The following is a 22,530-nucleotide window of genomic DNA, read 5'->3' on the forward strand; positions in this document are numbered from 1 at the left end:
AAACTGGCTTTACATAATAAAATACTGATTAGGCAGAAAGATGTTCTTTATTTTCTCTATAATATAGAATAACACACCTAGTGATATTTGTAATTTAATTGAACAGTCAGGTGATCGCTGCCCTGCAGGACCTGACATGCATTGCTCTTTGATTCCTTATGCTCATAAGATCACTATTCCTTTTCCTTGGTGTTAACTTTGCAATAGACAACAGTTGGATGGTTTTCATTAAATTTATTAAAGACTTGAAAAAACATACATGTACAAACTTGTGTTATTGATAACTGTGATGGACAAAAAGGAAGTTGGCATTAATAGGCCGCATTGCATAGATGTACAATAAAGAATAGGGTCCAGGAAGGACAACTGGCATACCGACTAAAGAGTACCGGGCAAAACCAGTGGCCCTGTGTTGTTCACAGGTGCCTGGGATCCCAAATTTGGGTACTAGACATTTGGGCCCGGGAGAGTTGCGAGCATATCTGTATACCCTGGTTCCAGTGATTGCTTCTGGTCAGCAGTACTTTAACACCCAAGTACTCCAGTACTAAGCCTCCCCTCCTGTTACAAGAGGTGGAGGGGGCCTCAGGCCTGCAGGCTTGGCAAAGACCCCAATCGAAAACTTCTTACTTGACTTTTTACTTTACTTTTGTTCAACATTGTCATAGGTTGGATACTTTGTAGACAACCTGTCTACCCAACAAAGTGCCCACCAACTTATCTGCTGGCTGGGCAGGGAAACAACGAGCCAGATATGTTCACAACCCTCCCCACTTATCCCCCCGGACCCGCCACAGACATCGATATGATGTTCCTCCATTACTTTATATTAGGGGATACTTTCCCCTTCCCTTGAATGAGGGACCACAAACCACTTTTTGCATTATTTAAGAAGGTTCTATTACCCAGCTCGGAGAGATGCGTTCCATCAAATCTGAACATGTCCGTATTAGCAACACAAATGTTTCCATGAGAAATAACACCCCCACCCAATTCTGTGACAAATTTAGAAATATTTTTGTTGATTCTTTTGCGTTTTTTGTCAATCTTTTTTCCACTGTTCAATGGGGCTCCATGCCAATAACGGCGTGGTAGAATATGCGACCACACCAGTTTAGTATTTGGGAGAAGGGCATTATATCGCAGGAAGTGCACTGAATCTCTTGTATGAATTTTTTGCTAGTTAAGTTTGGAGTTACCAAGTCATTGGATCCTAAATGAATTACTAAGTAATTGGGGGGTACTTCTTGTTTGATGAGCTGTAGGATTTTTGGATCGAGTTCCTGCCAGTGCATTCCCCTGCGTGTTCTCCATGACAGTGTGGCAGGGAGGTTCAGGCTTTGTCCCCCTGGGCAGTGTTTGGCTGCTTCCCCTGCCCAGTAAGGGATGGAAGATCCTATGATCCATATTTTTTGACCTGCAATGCTTTGGGTCGGTTAGTTCTGGGTTAAAATTAACTATATACATGTTCAAGCACCCCTCCCCCCAAATGTCCTATATTTTTTTTTTTTTTTTTTATATATAGGTGTGGGCATGTTGTTGAATGAGTTACATGATCCTTATGTATTTAAGAAAAGCTACTGATTTCCATCTACCAAACTTCTGAATTTCAGAATCTGGTGTGCCCTGTAATGCCAGGTCTGTTGCCCTACCAATTCGAAAGCTATGCGTGCCAAAATGACCTGATGGTGTTGGTATAATGTTTTTAATGGCCTTTTGAAGGACGGCATTGAATTGGTATCTAGTTAATGGTTTTGTATCGAGATGAATTAGGAAGCTGTGACAGGGGTATGGGGCCTACATTCTATAAAATCCAAAATAGCTTTAACTGGGCACAAGGTAGCAAACGGTTGGCTATGGATAATGAATGTGGTATTCTTGCCAACCTGATCAGTTTTGGAGTGCGGTATTGTTAACCTTAAATAGGGCTTGTCTTGTTGAGTTTGAATGTGTTGGAGTTGTATGCAATGGGATGTATTTGGCGTGTTTGGGTTGATTACAGTGAATTCCCCGACGCGGAGTAATGCAAAGTATGCGAGTGAAAAGGCACATGTAAACAATTTAACCTCGTAGGTAGAGTGACACACAGACTGAAGCGATGCGATGAGCTTTTTTAATATTGATATGGTGATTGGGAGGCGACTGTCTGGGGCCGCTCGGTTGTTGCGCTTTAAGCCTTGTAGCGCTTTGTTGATTTGGAAGGACTTAGTAGGGTCGGGTAGGTGGTTAATTTTGTGGTAATAAGATAATGCGCTGATGTACAGGGACACTGAATTGTGTGACATTTTCTGGATAGATAAGTAGGCTATAAAATGTAGTAATGTGTCACTGCGTAGGGGCCAGGTTTGCTGTAAGCCGTAAATGTTTAAAAATGATTGGAATTTATTCAGTGCAGCCCGGTAAGCTTTGTATGAATTTTGTGATAAAGAACTGTGGATAAGGCGTTTGGATTCAGCAATTAAATCTCCCATATCTGCTTGGGAAGCTGAGTGGGCCACATCTCTGCTTCTGGAGCCAGGTTGCGAAACTTTCCCCACTGTGAACGAGAAAGACTATCAGCTATTTTGTTCAATTTTGTTGGAATGTGTTGGGCTTTGATTGTGATGTTATTGCAAGGTGAGGAGGACAAGTTTTCTGACAATATTCATAACCCTATTTGATTTAGACGTTGATGTGTTGATAACTTGTACGACTGCCATGTTGTCAATGTGGAAAAGTATGCGTTTGTTTGATAGCCATGGGTGCCATAAAAGGATTGATACGTATATTGGAAATAGTTCTAAGAATGTCATGTCACGAATAATGTCGGAAAAAACCCAGTGTGTAGGCCATTTTGAGTGAGCCCAGCGGCCAGCAAAGAAGATTCCAAACCCCCCATTAGATCCCCCTGCACTATCTGTGAATAGTTGTAGACTGTTATCTGATGACCAAATACCCGAGGTTATGACTGTAACCCCATTAAAATGTTCCAAAAACTGTTGCCACACTGCAAGATCTGATTTCATGCCTTGGTTAACTCTTATCATGTGATATGGCTTTTTGACGCCAATAGTGGCATTGACTAGACGCCTGCAAAAGGCTCTACCGGGTGCTACTGTTTTGCAGGCAAAGTTGAGGAGTCCGATCAGTGATTGTAAGATTTTTAGGGAGACCTTTTTACTTAACATGACTGTCTGAATGCTTTGTCGTAGCGAAGCTAACTTGTCTTGGGGGAGTCGCATTACCATTTGAATTGTGTCAAATTCGATTCCCAGAAAAATTATAGTTGTGCTGGGCTCAGTAGTTTTGTCAAGAGCTATCGGTATTCCAATATGGCTACATGTGTTTTTGATTTGGTCGAGTGTAGATTGGCACTGGCTAGAATTTGGTGGTCCCGCGAAGAGGAAATCATCTAAATAGTGTAGAATATGGGGGTTGCGTGATGTAGATTGGATGATCCAATGTAATGCAGTTGCGAACTTCTCCCAGATTGCACAGCTAATTGATGCCCCGAATGGCATCATTTTGTCAAAAAAGTATTTACCCTGGAACTTAAACCCCAATAGATCGAAATCATCTATGGCCACAGGAATAAGCCGGAATGCAGATTTTATATCAGATTTAGCTAGTAAAGTGCCTGCCCCCAGTGTCGCGATGATAGCCGCTGCATCGTCTACTGATGCGTAATGTACAGAACATGCAGCCGGATCTATGAAAGAATTGATCGATTGTTGATCCGGGAAGGAAAGGTGGTGAATGAGTCTGAAATCTCTGTCTTTTTTGGGGACAAGTCCTAAGGGTGAGATTTGAAGGGATGAAAAAGGTGGATATTCAAATGGTCCCCCACCCTGCAAAGGAGGAGTTCTTTGTGTATTTTGTGTTCCACTATACTGGGGTTTGCTAAAGCACTTTTTAAATTTCGTGCTTCCCTGTAAATTCTTGGGCCATTGTACTGGAGTTGAAAACCGTGTAGAAAACCATTTATAAGAAAAGATTTAGCGCTGTAACCTTGTAGATAAGCAGACAAAACGTGAACATCAATTGGGGTTTTTCCTAAACTGTTGATATCCATGTTAGAATTTGGTGTTTCTATTCCTGCATTTGATTGAGGGGTGTGATCCGCCGCATGAATTGCATGAGTGGACAAACCTGCAATTTGGGTAAAATTTACATGACTTGCCTGAATTAAAATCATAGCAGTAACGATTTGATGTTGAACTAGCATTTCTCTTAGCCACTGTATTGTTGGGCTGTTTGTGATGAGGGTAGAAATTTTGTGGGGGGGATATGGGCTTTTCTTGGGCCTGCGTGACGTAGTTGTTTGTAACATGTATCAACCAGAGTTCAGAGTTTATGATACCCCAAGATGAGTGTGGGTCAGATACTTTTCGCAGCCTAAACTGTTCATCATAGGTGAACCAACCATTCCCAGATCTGTCAGCGGCCATTCTAATATCCCTCTTATATTTCAAAAATTCTTGTGCTCGTGTTCTGAATTTTTCTAACATTATACTAGTGAAGATCAGGAAGGCCGACGTCCATTTTTCAATTGACAAAAAGGTGCGTGTTTTTTGTTTGACAAGGCACATTGTGCCATTACGTATTTGTATTTGGCCTTGTGTGTCTAAATGATCTGAAATTTCCCGCGCCGACTTAAGCAATATTGACAGATCGATAAATTTTCCCTCCCAAATCTTTTGTTTGATTTTTAGGGGGACGTGGGCGCTGATAGGATCTATAGAGCTGGGAGTCTGGGCTGGTTGGTAGTCCGAGATGTTAAATGGGGGGCCATCAAATTCATCATTCATTGAGTTTAGAGATATATCATTTACTATGGGGAGGCTAAAAACATTGGACTCACCCGCGTTGCTAGAAGCCTCGACCTCGTCTAGGCCCTCTGGGAGATCTGCTGATTCCGACATGGGGTCCGCCACCGTTACTGTGGCTGGTTGCGTTGGTGTCCTCCTGGCCGCGTTTCCCCTTCTCGGTGGACTGTTGGTTGGTGGGTCAGCTTGCGGGGTCCGATTGGCCTGGTTTGGTCGCCTCCGGATCCCTCGCCCTCTGCCCGGTGAGACAAAATTACGCTCCCGCTCCTTCCTGGAACGCGTATTGACTCTTTCTCTGACTGGCGGCATTGTTTGACGATCGCAGTCTGCAGATTGTTTTTGCTTTTTCTTAATAACTTGTAATGGCTGTTTTCTTGCCGCGCTATTTTTCTGAGTGACGGAAGCGGAAGTGATACCAACTAATTAACTCGTACCAAGATGACTTTAAGATTTTTGCCAATTCGTTCCATTATTAGTTTTAACAACATATGTGCTTCCATCAATTAAATGAGATTAATTTGGTACAAGGGCAAATTAATCTGCCATAAATGCCTCTTTTGTTTATAGAATCATTAACAACATTCCCAGAACGCAGATATTTATCCGTTATTTTTTACGAATTTTTAAAATTTTTTAAAATTAATTTGAATTTATTTAATTTTTAATTTATTATCCTTAATTTCATTTTCAATTCACTTGAAACATTCCCGTTGACTATGTAAGAATTAAAATACAACAAAGTATTTTTTTATCATACATTTTTTATTATTTCTGAAAAAAAAGTATTTTTTAAACATTCATGTTCAATTTCCTGAAAACCGGTGGTTAAAACTGTACCAAAATCTATAAATAGAAGATACACATGATTACATGTATCAATGATATGCAAATGAAAAATTGAAATGAAATTTGATTAAGCATATACCATAATTTTATGATTGTATCCTGTTCTGAAATTCAACCGCACTTTTAAAAATGTTTCATGAATAAGGTCATCTGTAAAGAATTGTATGGTTTTTCTCTCCCGACTGATTGATTAAGAGTACCCCTCCTCATTTTTTTAATTCCAAAACACAATATTTTTTTTTTATACCTTTTATCCTTTCAACAAATTTCCCACCTACCTACCGTCCCAATAATTTTACCTTGAGTCGAAAGAAGACAAACGTACATTATTTTTAAGTTGACCTTACTAAACCCTATTCATCTCTTTCACTCGCCAAAACTTAAATTTCCATGTTATTTGTAAAGAACATTTTATTTACGTGATTTAAAAACATTGAAATTAAATGTATTATAATGATTAATTACTACGTGAATGTTTCTCAAATTATAATTCAATGTTTTCTGGTGACGAGAAAACTGTTACATGTAATAATGAGGACCTAATAATATTTCTTTTAAAAAGGGTCAAAATTTCGGAAACCTGATTTTTTGCTTTAATTACTGGCGTCATAATTTCATAAATAGTATTGATTCTAAGGAAGATTACGCCAGGCAGCGGGCCCAATTTAAGAAAGAAGACCTTGATACCTTTTCAAAATAAATTAAAAGTATCAGTTGTATGCTTACATAAAGCGACTAAGGTCCAATAAGAAAACCATCTAATTCTTCTGTGTTCAATGATGCAGAAGTGAAAAAAGAATTCCATAGATTGTATGTACTTGTCCCAGTTGAAAAAAGGTAACAGCATTGTCTTAAGTTTACTTCTGAGGCTCACAATTTACTTTACACAAACTGCTTTAATTCTACAAGTGTTAATCCGAATATTTATTATACAAATACATGTACATGTGTAGCCCCCTTTCTAGGAAGGAAAGTCTTCAAAATCATATGTCAGTTTCGAATTTTATTCCTAACATTCAAAATGAAATTAAGTTATAACTTTACTTATACAGGAATCGTTAACTTCATAAAATCATTTCATACAAAAAAAATGTGTAGCGAGTTCCAGTAAATTAATGTTTATCCAAATTCTTTACTCCTCGGTGAAATATTGACAGTTGACTTGTGAAGTAGAAACATTAGGAATACTGTACAACAATACATTTCAGAAATGGCGTATATCAGATGTGGATACATAAAAAATCCAAGGTGTACTGTTGGATAAACAGTATAGCTAACCAGTACACCACGTATAAATTTCTGATCTTTTATTGATGATGAAGCAGATGTGATATGGATATGTGATGCAATCATTTGGTAAAAAGATTTTGAGCAGACCAGGATCAATTTAAACATAGACCTAAAACGAAGATTTAAACAATCTATAATGGCAAAAACTGGCGAACAGTAGCAGGTTGAAAACCCGCGTATAACACAAAAGAGTTCCACAAAATTAGATAAGTCGTACATAAAATATTTCTGATAACAGCACACAAGGTACATTTGAAAATTTTAAAAATCAAATTCTTACCAATACCAATATATTGAAACATCAAGTTAGATATTTACTTAGGCTTTTGAACTCATTTATAACTGCTTTATCAACGAAAAAAGAACTCTTAAATTTACTTACCTTGTCATTGGTCATTTTCAAAATTATTTTGTTATAAAACATTCTTATTGTACTCAAAAGTACTCTTAAATTGATAACAATACCAAAATTTGTCTATTTTCATTTCCCTTCATTTTTGTTTCACTGAAACAATACCCATTAGCAAAGCTTGGACAAACATCAATTCGTATCACTCCTTTCTGTACTTTAATTTTAAAATCAGAGTTGAAGATTTTTCACTTTTCCCTGGTTTCCATGGCAATGATTGATTATTTGAAAATTTTAAATGCGAATACCACAACTTCACTTACTAATCACTAAGATAAAAAAGTTTCATGACGAATGTTTAAGGGGCCATGCAGAGAGAACACTTGCGGACAAAAATCCTCGCTTTTTGCATGTTTCCATGGCAACGGTAGCCATTTTGAAACTGAATGACCACACGACACAACTACAACCAGTGATCGTCCTTTGAGGAAAGTTTCAGGAATATTGTCCCAGCCATCTACGAGAAACATCCTGGACATAAAAAAAAAAACATGCGTTCAGTCGCAATATGTCGTCCTCGACTTCGTTCGGGGCGACATAATAATCTTTAAAAGTTCGGCTATTTATGTCTATAAAGAGTTTCTTTTTTTCTGCAATTAACTCTCTTCCCCGCAGTCACACACTTTAACGCATAAACCACTTCCTATTTCTAACTCAAAATCACGCATTTACCGTTTCCCCGCAATCACGCCTTTTCACGCACTTAAAAAAATTCATTTAATCTTCATATTGCTAAATTACAACTATATTATACATGTACTTGCTTAAATCTCACAAAATAAGAAAAGTTATTTTCTAATTAAATATTACGTCATAATATTATTTACGTTAAACTTTAGAGAAACTTGTACCCTGCTATAAAGTGCGTGCGGGGAAATAACGTAATATTTCTTATGAAGCGAGTATTCAGTGTTCATGTTGAATAACAATTCTGTAAGTTGTAACGGGTTAATATGGTATTGATATTTTTGTTATTGATATAAGTACATGTAAGGTCCTTACAACATGTTATGCATGTACATTGTATTATCTTGAGTGAGAATTGTACATATCAGTTGATAAGAATGTTAGTAAAGGTTACTCTAAGCCTTACCTGTTTCAAGTTTCCGGAATGGACACAAAACATTTTAAAGGTTGGTGATTTTTTCATATCTAAACAGGATATCCTTTCGAATTTAGAAGACTTTCAAATATTTTTTTTTCAATTTTTCTTAATTCTTATATTTAAAGAATGAAATCGATAGTCATTCATATTAAACCGTGTGACCATACTTTGGCAGATAACACTTTTTGAACCTCCAATTGATTATATAGAAAATCGTTAATAAGTAGAACTTTGGTAGCTATGAAATGTTCTTTATAAAGTAATATTCTCTGCAAAAGAAACAATAAGGCGGAGCATCACCTCGAAAAGAACATATTTATTAATCAAGGCAGTTTTCGACATCGGTCCCTATGCAAATCACGTCACTTCTATTTCGCACAGAATTAACTAACCCATCCACTGACACACGTTTCCTTTAATACACTCATCGTGTCTAGTATCCCCTTCAACTTTGTTTCAACGGGATAACAATTGTATTTTATAATGAACTTAGCTTTGCTTAAGCATTGCTTCTGTAGAAAAGACAGGAGTAAGCAATTGTTTTCTAACCGATCAAATGGAACCTTTGAAACTAAAAATTAACAAGCTAATTCAGAGAATTCGTGTCCCCCGCTTAGGGAAAAAGTCGGCTCCCCCTAACTGAATTTGTAGAATTATTAAAAGTATACATGTATACTGAAGGAAATAAAATACATGTATGTCAATATGCATATAAAGATTTGATTGCTTATTCTTTATTATGTGTATAGAAGATTTTTTTATATGGAATATTTATCACACTGTAATGATGATTTTATAACCTCATAAATTTTTCATTTCACATGCTGAATACTATCATTTAGTAAAAAAAAAGTCTTTAAAAAAAAAAAAAAAAAGAAAGAAAGGTTCGACCGAGATTCGATCCCGGGACGTCTTGCATTGGAAGCGAGAGACATAACCACTACACCACGGAGTCGCTTTACGTGTTTGGAAGTATATGCAGAAATGAAGTCACATACATGTATATATTCATGTTTTCATGTTCGGTATTCTCAAAATTTTACAAAATCCATGGTGTTTGATTTATTTAGCATTTATTAAAGAGTGCTAATAGATGTAATAAGAACATAAATTCCGCCGAGAACCTGTTTTATACGCAATAACTCTCCTCATGCCCCTGCGCTAAAAATAGCGACATGGAATACTATAAATACTAATAAAACAAACGGGGCGGGGCACTTTGAGAGGGGCGAGAGACGTCCTAGGGAGTTTTGGTATAAAATTACATTGCATAAGCTCAAAATCTTCTTGAAATATCGCCCGGAAATGATAGTGTTACACACAGACAGAATGTATAAATTTACGACCTTGAACTTTGACCTTTTGACCTCAAAATCAATAGGGGTCTTCTTTAGGCCACAGGGAGTTGTTACATAAAATTTCATTGCAATAGCTCAAATGGTTCTAGAGATATCGTGTGGAAACGAAAGTGTTTTAACAGACAGAATTTGCTTATTTATGACCTTGACCTTTGACCTTTTGACCTCAAAATCAATAGGGGTCTTCTTTAGTCCAGAGGGAGTTGCTATGCTAAATTTCATTGCAAAAGCTCAAAGGGTTCTCGAGATATCGTGTGGAAACGAAAGCGTTACAGACAGACAGAAAGACGGACGGACGGACGGACGGACGGACGGACGGACGGACGGACGGACAAACCCAAATTAATATCCCCCACTTTTCAAGCGGGGGACAAAAAAGTTAAAGCACCTTTACATGTAATCTAAATAGTTTTTGACAACTAAAACATTTATATGAATAATTTAAAGGAAGAAAACGAATAAATTAGCATCGTTAAATGGATCCCTTGACAATTAAAGCTTGTCAATTACTTTGATGGAAAGAGAGAGAAAGAGAAATCATGTCCTTTCATCGAACGACCAACGGTTAAAAATTTTTTTAAATACAGGTGTAAAATTTTTTGCCATTGCTAACATAGTTGCTATTTTTTAAATTTCCACATATTTCCTGTGTTTTGGTTGTTTATTAGTGTTGGCTTTCGCTGTCCTGTTTTACTTGAAGTGTTATCAGGTCAGGGGGTGCGATGACATCAGTAGTCAGGCGTGTCATGATATGATGTCACAGAACGAGGATCTATGTAATGATGCTTGTCTCTCCAGTGTTTGTCCGCGAACGTGTGGAAAGTGTGGTAATTATTTTAGCCATAAAAATGTATATGTTTTCTCTGTAAGCATTTGTTTGAAACTTTTGACACATTGGTATGAAAACCTATTATAATTTATGCATAAAAGCACATGGTTCTTTTCTTTTCAAGGCCTGTACTTTATTAAATGTAAGAAATATATCAAACGTAGCTTTCTAGATATGTTAGTCTGTTCAAAACATCAGGTTCATGTCGATCCATACTTATTTTCAATGTATTGTGTTTACATAATATTGAGCATTTATTATGCTTCTAATTTCATATATGTTTAAAATGCACATATACTTTATATACTTTACATAGCAATTCGATCAATTATAAACATCACAACATATCTAACTAATTTTTCTCTATATAAATGGCTAATAGAATAACATGCAGAGGGTTTTTATAAATTTATTTTTTTTTTTAAAGATCAAGTGTTCGTATTATTATGAATGCTTAAAAAATTGATAGAGCCAATTATTGCTTTAAATTGCGATAATTCCATTTCTGCATCCTACTTAAAGGGTATATTCTAAAGTTTTCTTTCCATTTTCAGCTTTAAAATGTTATTCCTGCCACGAAGTTGATAAACTGAACAATTGTAACACTACCACGGAATGTCCTTCGAACGAACATGTTTGTATATATTATCTCCTGATCACTGGTATTTATAGGACACACGGTACAGAAACTTAATTTTAATGTGAAAATTTTCTTTTGCCATTGAATTATTTTACAATCTGTTTAAAAATCAGATTCTTTGATCCGCTCACATCGATCGCTACGTAGCGATCTATGAGAGCGGATCAAAGAATCTTATCTTAATCAGAATGATTTATATTATATGTATTGACTCAATACTTTCTCTATATTCCAGCAATGCATTTCTGTGAAATCATTCAACAGCGATTTTAAGGAAGTCTACAAACTAGGCTGTGCTCTTGGAACTGTAAGATTTCCCATGTAAAAGTATCAAGTTTTCTTTATTAAATGGAACTGTACATTCCCATCAAATTAAAACAAAATTTCTTGTGTTCGTGCAACAATTGATATGAATCATTAAAATAATTGTAAAAGTATGTATATATTTATATGATTAGTATGTATCTGCATTTATCCGTTTTTATGGCCTATAAACTTCTGATCTACCAAATCCGAACTTGCAATTAAACTGAAATATTTTATTAGATATGTGACAGTCCAGGTTTAGAAACATCATGTTGTACGTCAGATTTGTGTAATAATCACAGAATTACAACAACAACAACAACAACGACGACGACAACAACAAAAATACCACCAACAACGACAACATCAACGACAACAACATTATCACCATCTCCACCAACACTGTCATTATCACCACAGACACAGACTTTACCAACAACACAAACAACCAGGAATCCGACAACAATACATGTAACAACAGAGGAGTCCACTCTAACAACAAATACAATACCAGAAACAACAACCGAAGAAACTGATGGAGGTACTTACATGTATTTAAGGAATGTTTTTAAGTTTTGTGTGAGTTATTGGCGTGTAAATCACAAAGACTTGTCACGTAGGCATTTTTCATGAAATGCGTTATTAGCAGCTGGCTTACTAGAAAAACACAGCAAATGTAAATATTAAAGAAAAAACACTTTTTGTGAACATCGATAAGGCGGAAAACTGATGATGATATGAAAGATATAACAGGTCTTTATCCATAAATCTGACAGAAATTGTTATTTACAGTTCTTTTAGTCGGGAAGCGCCAACACATTGATCCTTTCTGTGTTGAAAATTCTCCGATGATTTGTCAGGATCTTATACGTTCGGACCCCTCTTCCTGTTCTAAGGATTGTATTATGTCCTTGTGTCCAGTTTCCTGTGGAAAATGCAGTACGTTTGTAAAATGATGTTCATTTATTTATCGTCTGTCATTTTGCTTTTATTAATGTTTAAGACTTAATGTTTCATTGAAGAGAATTACCACATTCCTTGATATAGTCTAGAAAGGTGTACATGATTCCATTGTTCTAGTGGATATGTTTGAATACAATAAATATCAACCTTTTCTTTTTATCATAGTGACATGTTACAATTGTCCATACGTTGCAGACTCAGAATTGTGCAACATGACAACACTTTGTAGACATGATGAGGTGGGTTCATTTTCAATTTTCAGCCCCTTAAGTATCTAAAATCTATATTAAGGTCTTTATAAACCCATGCAAAGAACTAAAAAGTGGATTATTTTCATTTTTTTAAATACTATAGATTGCAGTTTATTGTGAAGTTTTACGTTACGTCACGATCAAATTTGACAACTGCGCTGAAGGTAAATAGTACACGCCTCCTAACCGCAAGCTTTACGACTGGAACTTACTTCTAATCGCTGATTGGTTGCTCGTACAACAGACTATTTCTGTGTCAATGTTGATAATATGAATTGACGAATCACGTGAAATGTTTAAGCTGGATGCATCTGTCGAAAAAGATCGTGACGTAATGCAAAACTTCACACTGAACTGAAATTGATAGTATAGTAAACTTAAAGTATATCCAACTTGTAGTGGTTAAGATTAACAGGGCTACATTTGTTTTGGGTATTTTTTCCAAGACTTTTTATTTTTAAAAAATGGGAAAAAACAGGTGGCAATATATATTTTAATTTTAGTTCTTTGTTTTTTAGTTTTGCTATGGACTTGAGACGGTCAACTCTTATAAAGAGCATGGATTTAGACTCGGTTGTGCTCCACAAGCGGTAAATTTGGTTACCATCACACAATCCCTATAAACAACACAATTATGCATATTTTTTGTTTTAATTTATTAACGTTTCACAGCTAAAAGATTTACTGCGAGAGAAGGTATTCAATTTTGCGATCAAAAATTATGTAACAGGAAATTTCTTTGGTCTATATGCTTATAATTTGAAAGAACAAATTAAACTAATAGATTGTCTTCTAATCAAGTATCATTTTTTCTAAAAGGATTGTTTTTTATAAGGTTTGTCGCAGGAAACAGAGCTAAGCAGTTCACGTGCATCACATACCTCTATATAATTCAAGGTTTGCGACTCCATTGCAACTATTTCTACGAACAACTTTGGAAGGAGATCACAGAGAGCTTTAGTCGGCGGTTGCTGCAGTAAGAATCTATGTAATACTCACATAAAGCCGCTTACAACCACAAAAGCTGTACCAATGAATGTAAGGACAACGCCAAAACCTTCCACGACAGCAGCAAGGACAACAGTGAACTGTAGGTTTTTTACTGATTTTTCAATGAAGGGTTTATTCTGAGTTCGATCGGTTGATGAATGATTAGTAAAGCCTATTTAATGAATTTGTTATCTTTCATGCTTATTTTTCGTAAGTATGAAGTGTTGCATTTCAATTTATTAAATGCAAAACAGCGCTTTTTTTCAACAGAAAAATAACCTTTTGGAATAAATGTAAAACATAGTCCCAACTATACAAAATGAATATCATGCTTGTATCAATATCAATATGTTTTTAAAAAGAGATAGAAAAAAGAGAGATAAGAAAAAAGACAATATTTTCTTAAATGCATAAATTGAGACTCGCAGCCATAGATGTGAACATGTACACCTTATAAAGCTAAGACACTGTAATCTTTTTTGACCCCCTTTTTGCAAAAGTGAGGGGACATTAAATCTCATTCGTCGATCCGTCCGTCAGTCTGTCCGCCTGTCACAAAAACTTTAACCTTGGTCATAACTTTGGAACTAGAAAATATTTAACTTTCATATTTCACATGTGTATTACCTTACCTGAGATACAAGAACTTTCAAATATACTATAATTTTGACAATGTGATATTTACCTTGAACTTTGACCTACTTTTCAAAACTTTAAAAATTACATTTACCATAACTTTTGAAAGAGATGAGAAAAGGCTTTCTTATTGCACATGCCATTGTGTATTACCTGTGATAAGGCCTTTCTAAATGCACAGATTTTTAATCCCCATCACCTTGACCATGAAACTTTTTCTACTTTTAAAAATTCTTGTCTTTCCTTATAACTTTTGATAGAAAAGAGATAGAATTTGTGTATTGATGTAACAAGATGTTTCTGAGCATGCTATAATTTTTTTGTCACTTGACCTTAGGTCATGTTTGACATAATTTAAAAAAATCAACTTTGGCGATTACTTTTAATGGTATATGATAGGGCGTACATATTTGACACAATATGCCATAAATGATGGCATCCCATACACCATACACTAATAGATACCGAAAGCGGTGGACAACAATTCTTTGAATTTGTTTTTTGTAGCATGTCAATGTCCAAAACATGCTTTCACCTACAAAAATGACTGCTTCTTTGTTTCAAATGCGACATATACAAGAATGGCAGCAAAGGTAAACAAAATTATACTGATTTGTAAGATTTTATTTAATTTAAAACATAAGTATTCATTACTGTTGTGACAAAGAATAAGCCCAACTCTCTACAAGACGTAAGCTGTATTTCATTTCCGAATTTGTTTTTTTGAATTTTCAACGTCTAAAGTTTTCATCTCCAATCGGAAACAAAAAAAGAAAAATTGTCGGAAATGAAATTTTAAAAATATGTCGAAAATAATATGTAGATTTCTGGAGATGAAAAGCAGCGAAGAAATCCATGCTTTTACCATCTCATCAGGAAATAATTATTTTCTTACTTGAATTTTTGTACTATTATTTTCAGTCATTCTGTCAGACTCACTGTGCTAATCTGGCACGATTTGATTCTACAGATGAATTGAATGATATTGAGAGACAAGTTCGTAATTATATTCGCAATTCCAATCATCGACGATTTATCCTTGATACGTGTAGGTCTAAAATCCTTCTCTTATACTTTTTTATTCTTTATAATCTTTCATTTTAAACTGTCTCAAAACTTCTGAATACGGTTCATCTTATTCATCAAATAGCTATAGATAAATGATATTCGCAGAAACACTACAAGTAATATATAAAAAGTAAACCAAATGTAGTTTTCTGATTAAATTTAATCAGAATCGTTGTATACTTTATTATAAAAGCTAGATAATGACAAATGACAATGAATTAAACATGAATTAGTTCAAAATCCCTCCAATGCTTTAGATCCGGGTTTTGCCTACATGTCTACATATATAGACGCCATTTACGACACCAGGCGGCATTGGATATGGGAATCCACAGGAGACAGGATCTCGCATGCCCTCTTTAGAAATCAGACAGTACCTAAAAACTCCGTCCATGAGTGCGCAGTCTCCGCATATCTCTTCAGATCACACATATCACCAATTGACTGTAACTCCCTCCATCCAGCGCTCTGTCGTCTAGAAAGTTCTTAAAACTGTATTACTGAGAAACAAAACAAACTGTACGCTTCTAATTAATAAAGAATATAAAAATATACATGCTTTTGTATTGAAACAATAGTAAATGCTAAGAATTTATTGTAATTTGAAATTAAAGACGGGTAAAACTCAAGACAATGCAGGTATTCTGAGAAAATCATTGTGCTTCATTGTTATTTTTTACCAGCTCTTTTAAGGGGATTGGCAACGTTTCTGGTTTATGGACAGAATTATACAGTAATCTTTCATGGGTTTTCACTGTGCATTAACAGACAAGAAATGACTCTATCAACACATCTTTCCATGCTCAAAATTTAAAAAATGCTCAAAATTAACATTTGTCATTTAATATTGGTTCCAATGTAAAATGAGAAATATCTTAAATCATTAGTTTTAAAGGAGCAAATTTTGACTAATTAAGATATTTAATTAACAATTATATGATACATTTTCTTGTATGTCAATTTTATATGATTTCCTGATAAAAATGAAGTATTTACCAATATTTATACCGATAATGTACCTCTTTATGCTTCTCTTTTCTATTTAGGACTTACTGCCCTTTGTCCCACTTTATTCTGCTATTTAAAAATTAACAAAGGCAGTTGTAAATTGCACATTTAATTATACCCCTGCTCCAAAGGAGTGGAGGGTATACTGTTTTACCCTTGTGTGTTTGTCTAGCTGTCTGTCCGTCTGTAAAAAATTTTTGTCACAGTTTTCTCAGCAACTACTTATCACAGATGCTTGAAATTTCAACACAATTTTTTCAGAGGTATGCCATGTGATGGAATTCATTTTTGTTCAAATCCAATGTCAACTTCCTGTTTATCCATGTGTCTGTCCGTTTCAGACACAACAAATTTTTGATCCAGTTTTCTCAGCAGCTACTCATCACAGATGCTTGAAATTTTAACACAATCCTCTGAGGTATGCCATATGTTGGGATTAATTTTTGTTGGAATCAGAATGTCAACTTCCTGTTTATCCATGCGTCTGTCCGTTTCATACACGATAAATTTTTGACGCAGTTTTCTCAGCAACTACTCATCATAGATGCTTGAAATTTTAACACAATCTTTTTTGAGTATGCCATATGCTGGGATTAATTTTTGTTCGATTCCGATGTCAACTTCCTGTTTATAGTTTATACGTGTGTCTGTCGGTACCATACACAAAAATTATTTTTGTCACAGTTTTCACAGCAACTACTCAATACAGATGCTTGAAATTCTAGCACATACTTTGTCGAGGCATGCCATATGGTTGGATTAATTTTCATATGAATCTGATGCCAACCTCCTATTTATCTGTGCATCTGCCTGTAATTGAACTTGTGTATATTAACATGATAGTGTATATTCACATCAGAGCGGGGGTATTATTATTTAGTATTGGCTCACAGACGTCTTGTTAGTCGTGCATGTTTTTAAGGAATACACATATGTTTCCAATGATTTTCTTATTAGGAGTCACCCTTGCTTTGCCTTCATGTGTTCTCTCAGAGAGCAACTTTAACACCCCATTTTCAGAGTCTCTTTTATCAGCTAGTAGAAGATGCGATAAGGAAAGTCCAGACTTGGCGATACGAGTCATCATCATTTTAGAAATAACTTTATTTTCCACTAAGCATATTAGTGATGAATTGTTTTTCTGCACTTTCTCATGATACTGAATAATACTGATGTATGAGTCAAGTGAAAAACTGTGTTGTAGAAGGAGGTCCTCTGAGAAGGCCTGAGAATTTACAAGTTGACGAAGAGATCTTGCATCAGATGCTGCATCATGTGCACAGTAGTATGTTTGAAGGAGACTTTTAACCAGATCAGTCTGCTTGTCGGAGGAGAGTCCGGGCACACTTTTCCTAAATAGTGGAAGAGTATCGACAAATCCTTGAATAACTTTCCCAGCATCATCCTGTAGTTTGTTTCCTACTAACGCACGGCAAAAGACATTTGCATCAAATCTAGCATTATGAGCCATCAACACTACTGGCTTGTGAATTGAAGACAACCAATGTAAAAAGTTCCCAAGTCCTTCACATGGGGGTGCTGCTTGAATTGGTTGACCTTCTTTATACATCTGGTTCCCAGCAACAGTAAGACCAGTCAGAGCAATAGCACTCGTTGAAATTCGTTTGGAAGGTAGAAGATACTCGCTGAAACTGCATTCGTCTGTGTATGTTGCCCCAATTTGAGTAATTTCACAATCTTGACCTGTGAAGTACAATGAGATAAAAAATATTTTACACATCAAACTATTAATATGCCATGCATACTTTTAAATTTGCTTAGAGAAAATTAATTCAAAAATCAAATTAAGATTATATTATTTCTAAAACCTTCAAACGCAATATTTTTATGACAAAACGTACCAAGTCCAGTAGTTTCCAGATCAAATGCCACATAAGCATAATCCATTCCAGGCTTTATCACTGTGCAGGTTGGTTCAGTTATAGGTGGTGGTATTTCACAGACATCATCACTGCATATGTTGTTATTCATGTCCACACCAGTTTCATATGATACTCCTTCTCTCACTTCGCATGTTTTCTGATGTTTACTTTGTTGCTCCTTTTTCTCTCTCCTCCTCCTTTTGAACTCAACTGTGCTTTCTCTTTCTCTTGCCTTCTCTCTCTGTTGGTCATAATCCTTTGAAATCTTTTTGGTAATTTCTCCAGGAGATAACATCACAGATTGACACACCTGCAATTAATATATACATATTCAATGGAATTTTCAAGAAAAAAACAAAATGCAAATGTCATGTAATTGTGGACCTATTTTAATTCATTTTAAAATACTTACTTCAGAAACGTATCCATAACCCAGGTTTTTTTGGGCAATGGCGGCTGCAACTCGATAGTCATTGCTCTGTGACCCAGAGTAGAAGTTGGATTTGGGTGCCTTGCTGGAAACTGTATTGTTCAGGCTCTCGTTAGGCTGAGAACTACCTAAATGGGTTAACTTATCAGCTTCACTTGCGTATTTGTTCAGCAAATCCATAACGGAAGTCTTTAAATTTTCATCACAAAGGTACCTGCTGTAGGGAAGGTTTTTGGGTTTGTACTTTAGTGGGTTCTGCAAATATCCACACCATGAACCACAATATGAATGGTCTCCAAATACATGTTTACCCAGTGCCAATAAATTTGTCTTCATTTCCTCCGCATCTTCCTGATGTTGTGATACACAGTATCGAAAACATTTCGATAAGTGTGCAATCGTTTTTGGTGTGAGCTCCTTGAAATTCTTTGCTTTCCTGAGATCATATAGTTTATTGGTAAAGTCCTTGAGAAGGTGATTTCTGTCACATTGCTTTTGTAGGTCAGGTTTTACTTCTGCACGGGCTCTGGAAATTGTTGTTGAGTCGTTGTCCATTATAATAGTTCCAACACTTACATCATTTCTTTCCAGATTTTTCAACATGGAAATACACATATCTGCTTCCATAGCCTTCGAACTACCTTCCCAGTTCTTTCTACAATCATGGTCTTCCACACTGCATCTCTTCTTTGTTGCAAGGTCACACTTTCTGCAGTATTTATTCCTAGTTGAAAACGCAATGCATTTCCCAGTTTTCTTTCCAATGAAAGAAGCATGACCTGAAAAAGATATATAAATATAAATAGATCATCAAATTCTATTAACCCTAAGAATAACAGAGAAACAAAATATGTCTGATTCAATTAATTATTACTTAGTCTTCATTTTTTTAACAAGTGAAAATGCTAGAAAACTTTATAAACATACTCAGATATTCTACACTACTTAAAAAAATAACCCACATGTATATGTTTATTTATATTTTTTTATAAATTTTTCCAAAAAAATTTTCTCAAATAGTAATGCAAACCTTTTCCTCATGAACTCAAATAATGAACATGGACACCTCATGACTTAAAAAATATAATGAAATCAATTTTTAATTATCATTCAAAATCATATAATCTGTGATTTGTCATCAGATAAATAATATAAACATAACAAATTAGTCTAATATTTGAAAAGTCATGAGGTACATGAACTACAATTCTTCATGTTTGCACATATTTATAATGAAGCATGAACACACTTCATTTAATAGATAATAAAATGCTTTCTTTGGTTGTTAGTACATGAATTTATGTTGCATCTATTGCAGAAAAATTACATACCCTGCTTACGAGGGTTATGTATTTTTTCTGCAATAGCTCCGACATTAATTCCCATACATTATTTTTCTTGCGTATCAAAGTGTTCATTGGAAAAATACTCTCTTTAATGAATTAAAAATATTTAACTGCTAACAAAAATTTCATTTTATTATGTTTGCTAATTGTAGAGGGTATATAATATATTTATCATTACAACAGTAACTTGATCCGAAGAGCCGTATCACATTTCATTAACAGGTGCTTCGTGTCTTGTTAAATCTGATCATTTGCCCCTGTCAATTCGACTTGATACGACTCTTCTGATTACATTATTTTTATAATAATAAATATTTATCCAGAAACAGATTATTATATTTCATAGAGTGAAATTATAAATATGAAGTTCTTTATTTTGCAAATAATTACCAGAAAGACTACTGTAAGATTTCCCTGATCCCCGTTTTTGCCAGCCACCATCAAATGATGCAGATACAGGAGATTCTCTGAAGTACAAAAAATAATGTATTATAAGGTAGACAGCGTACAAATTTATATCTTGTGAGTGTAACAGAAACTTCTTATTTTCTACAACTGTCCATTATGATACAGGTGAAGAAAAAGCTTTCTTCCATTATTTACATGATATCTGAATAAGTATACATTTCCCTTTATATGAATTTATTAAAATTATTTTTTTTGGGTCTTACTCTGTCAATTCTCGTTCTCTAACAGCAGCATCAGAACAACTGGAATGAGCAATTTCCTCAACAGCCTGTCCTATTTCCCTCTCTCTTTTCTTGAGTGTTGTTTTGGAACAAGGGGGTATGTTCAGTGTAGACAATAGGTTGGATACTTTCCTTTCTCCTATACCACTGTGAAGCATACCTGAATTGCAAAACAAGTATGAAAAAAGTTTCTTGAGTACTCTTATAAAACATTTGCCATTAATGGTACATGTATTTAAAATATATGATTTCATGGTATGTCAAACTAACATCTACATTGATATCTTTTTATATTTCTTGAACAATATTGTTATACATTTTACTGCACCCAAAGCTAACTTCGTGTTAACATCCCTTGTTTTTCTTCCCCAAATGATTCCTTTGGTGCACTCTGTCTTTTGCCCGTTGGCACAACTGTCTGTCCATCACACAGTTGACATCTGATGGTCAGTAAGCTGCCTAAACCATAACGTTTCTCATGCACTATATTTGTAATGTTTAAAGGTATAGATGAATGGCACACTGAACATCCTTCACAGAGTTTGTCCACAAGAAACCCCAATTCTATAATTCGCCTACCCTGCCTCCAATTTGAATTTGTCTCTGTTTCATAGTCACAATCCCCCTCTTCTTCTTCCAATTCATCACTGCATAAATTGTTACTATTTTCTGTACTATTATTTTGTGACATACTAGTATTTCCATCATCGTCTTCTAATAATGACACTGGCTCACTGACATACTCAATATTTTCACACTGACTTGCAGGTCTCAAAGAATAAGAATGGTCATTCACAATCTTCCTAACATTGTTTTCTATAAAGCAGTCGATTCTTCTTTTCTTTGATTCTGATATATATCTACCTGTTGAAACGGAACGGTATCGCTTCATCGTTTAACTGTATAAATATGAAACTTCAACATCACTTCAATCCCGAATGTTTCAGCTGTTTTTAACCGGAAACAAACATTTTTACTCTCCGCAACGCTGAAGATTTCCAATCACGGGACATCACTCTCGATTGAAACAATTCATGAACGATAACTCTAAATCATGTGTACAAAAGAGAAAATGCAAGTACGGAATTTCTAAACCCGGAATGCTTCGTTGCCAAAGTCCTTAACAGGTCTGACGTAAAGCCTGTAAAACTAAATTCAAACCATTAAGAGAGCAATAAAAAAGGCAAATAATGAATACGGAAAAAGACATTTATTCCATAATTATTTATATTCCATTGATATTTTGAATCTGAATTACAAAATTAAATGTGCTTTATGTTAAAACTTTACTGGCAGACCAAGGCAACATAGCAGCTCTGTTTGTTTCCACTGCAGAAGGTCCACTGAGGCCCAAAAATCGACGGTGTTTCCAGAAAAAGATGACAGACGGTAACAGGCTGAAGCAAGTTCCTTTTACGCATCCAAACAGTAGTGTTGAAAAAAAGCAGTCGAGCGTCCAGGGCCCCGTCTGAGAATTTGGCGATTTTTGACTTGTTTAACTCCGCAACCATGCATATGCGTTAAATGTTGCGCATATACAAAGAAAAAAATATCTTTAAACAGCTCCGGAATGTTCGGAGTGCTGCAGACCAGGTCATTTCCACCAATGTGTATAAATAGTAGATCCGATCTTACGGGAAATGATGTGAATTGTCGTAGGGAGCTTATTCTGCTAAAT

The 22,530-nt window shown here is 35.3% G+C and overlaps 2 protein-coding genes across 2 annotated transcripts; one reads left to right on the forward strand and one right to left on the reverse strand.

Moving 5' to 3' along the window:
• The first annotated feature begins 8,426 nt into the window (after positions 1 to 8,426).
• On the forward strand, positions 8,427 to 15,986 carry LOC134266030 (uncharacterized). Its single transcript, XM_062748258.1, has 12 exons — positions 8,427 to 8,483; positions 10,482 to 10,640; positions 11,197 to 11,276; positions 11,518 to 11,589; positions 11,829 to 12,129; positions 12,381 to 12,527; positions 12,717 to 12,790; positions 13,321 to 13,392; positions 13,700 to 13,892; positions 14,936 to 15,021; positions 15,350 to 15,476; positions 15,754 to 15,986. Exons 1-12 carry the CDS (start codon positions 8,462 to 8,464, stop codon positions 15,984 to 15,986), a joined length of 1,566 nt encoding a protein of 521 aa, XP_062604242.1. The 5' UTR covers positions 8,427 to 8,461.
• Positions 15,987 to 17,402: 1,416 nt separating this feature from the next.
• LOC134266031 (uncharacterized) lies at positions 17,403 to 18,691 on the reverse strand. Its single transcript, XM_062748259.1, has 2 exons — positions 18,367 to 18,691; positions 17,403 to 18,208 (listed from the first exon to the last, which is right to left on the reverse strand). The coding sequence occupies exons 1-2, from the start codon at positions 18,680 to 18,682 to the stop codon at positions 17,406 to 17,408; spliced, it is 1,119 nt and encodes a 372-aa protein (XP_062604243.1). The 5' UTR covers positions 18,683 to 18,691; the 3' UTR covers positions 17,403 to 17,405.
• Between the last annotated feature and the right edge of the window lie 3,839 nt (positions 18,692 to 22,530).

Source organism: Saccostrea cucullata, unplaced genomic scaffold (genome assembly GCF_032062105.1).
Source record: "Saccostrea cucullata isolate Sc308-1 unplaced genomic scaffold, CSIRO_AGI_Scuc_v1 ctg10340, whole genome shotgun sequence".
Taxonomy (NCBI): Eukaryota; Metazoa; Mollusca; class Bivalvia; order Ostreida; family Ostreidae; genus Saccostrea; species Saccostrea cuccullata.

Excerpts from the sequence above, each read along its gene's own strand:
- LOC134266031 (XM_062748259.1), bottom strand. The coding sequence starts at position 18,682 with ATGTTATCTCCTGGAGAAATTACCAAAAAGATTTCAAAGGATTATGAC. Across the intron at positions 18,209-18,366 it reads TCTGGAAACTACTGGACTTG|GTCAAGATTGTGAAATTACT; the intron begins GTACGTTTTGTC and ends TGTACTTCACAG.
- LOC134266030 (XM_062748258.1), top strand. The coding sequence starts at position 8,462 with ATGGACACAAAACATTTTAAAG. Across the intron at positions 11,277-11,517 it reads AATGTCCTTCGAACGAACAT|CAATGCATTTCTGTGAAATC; the intron begins GTTTGTATATAT and ends TCTATATTCCAG. Across the intron at positions 12,791-13,320 it reads CACTTTGTAGACATGATGAG|TTTTGCTATGGACTTGAGAC; the intron begins GTGGGTTCATTT and ends TTTGTTTTTTAG.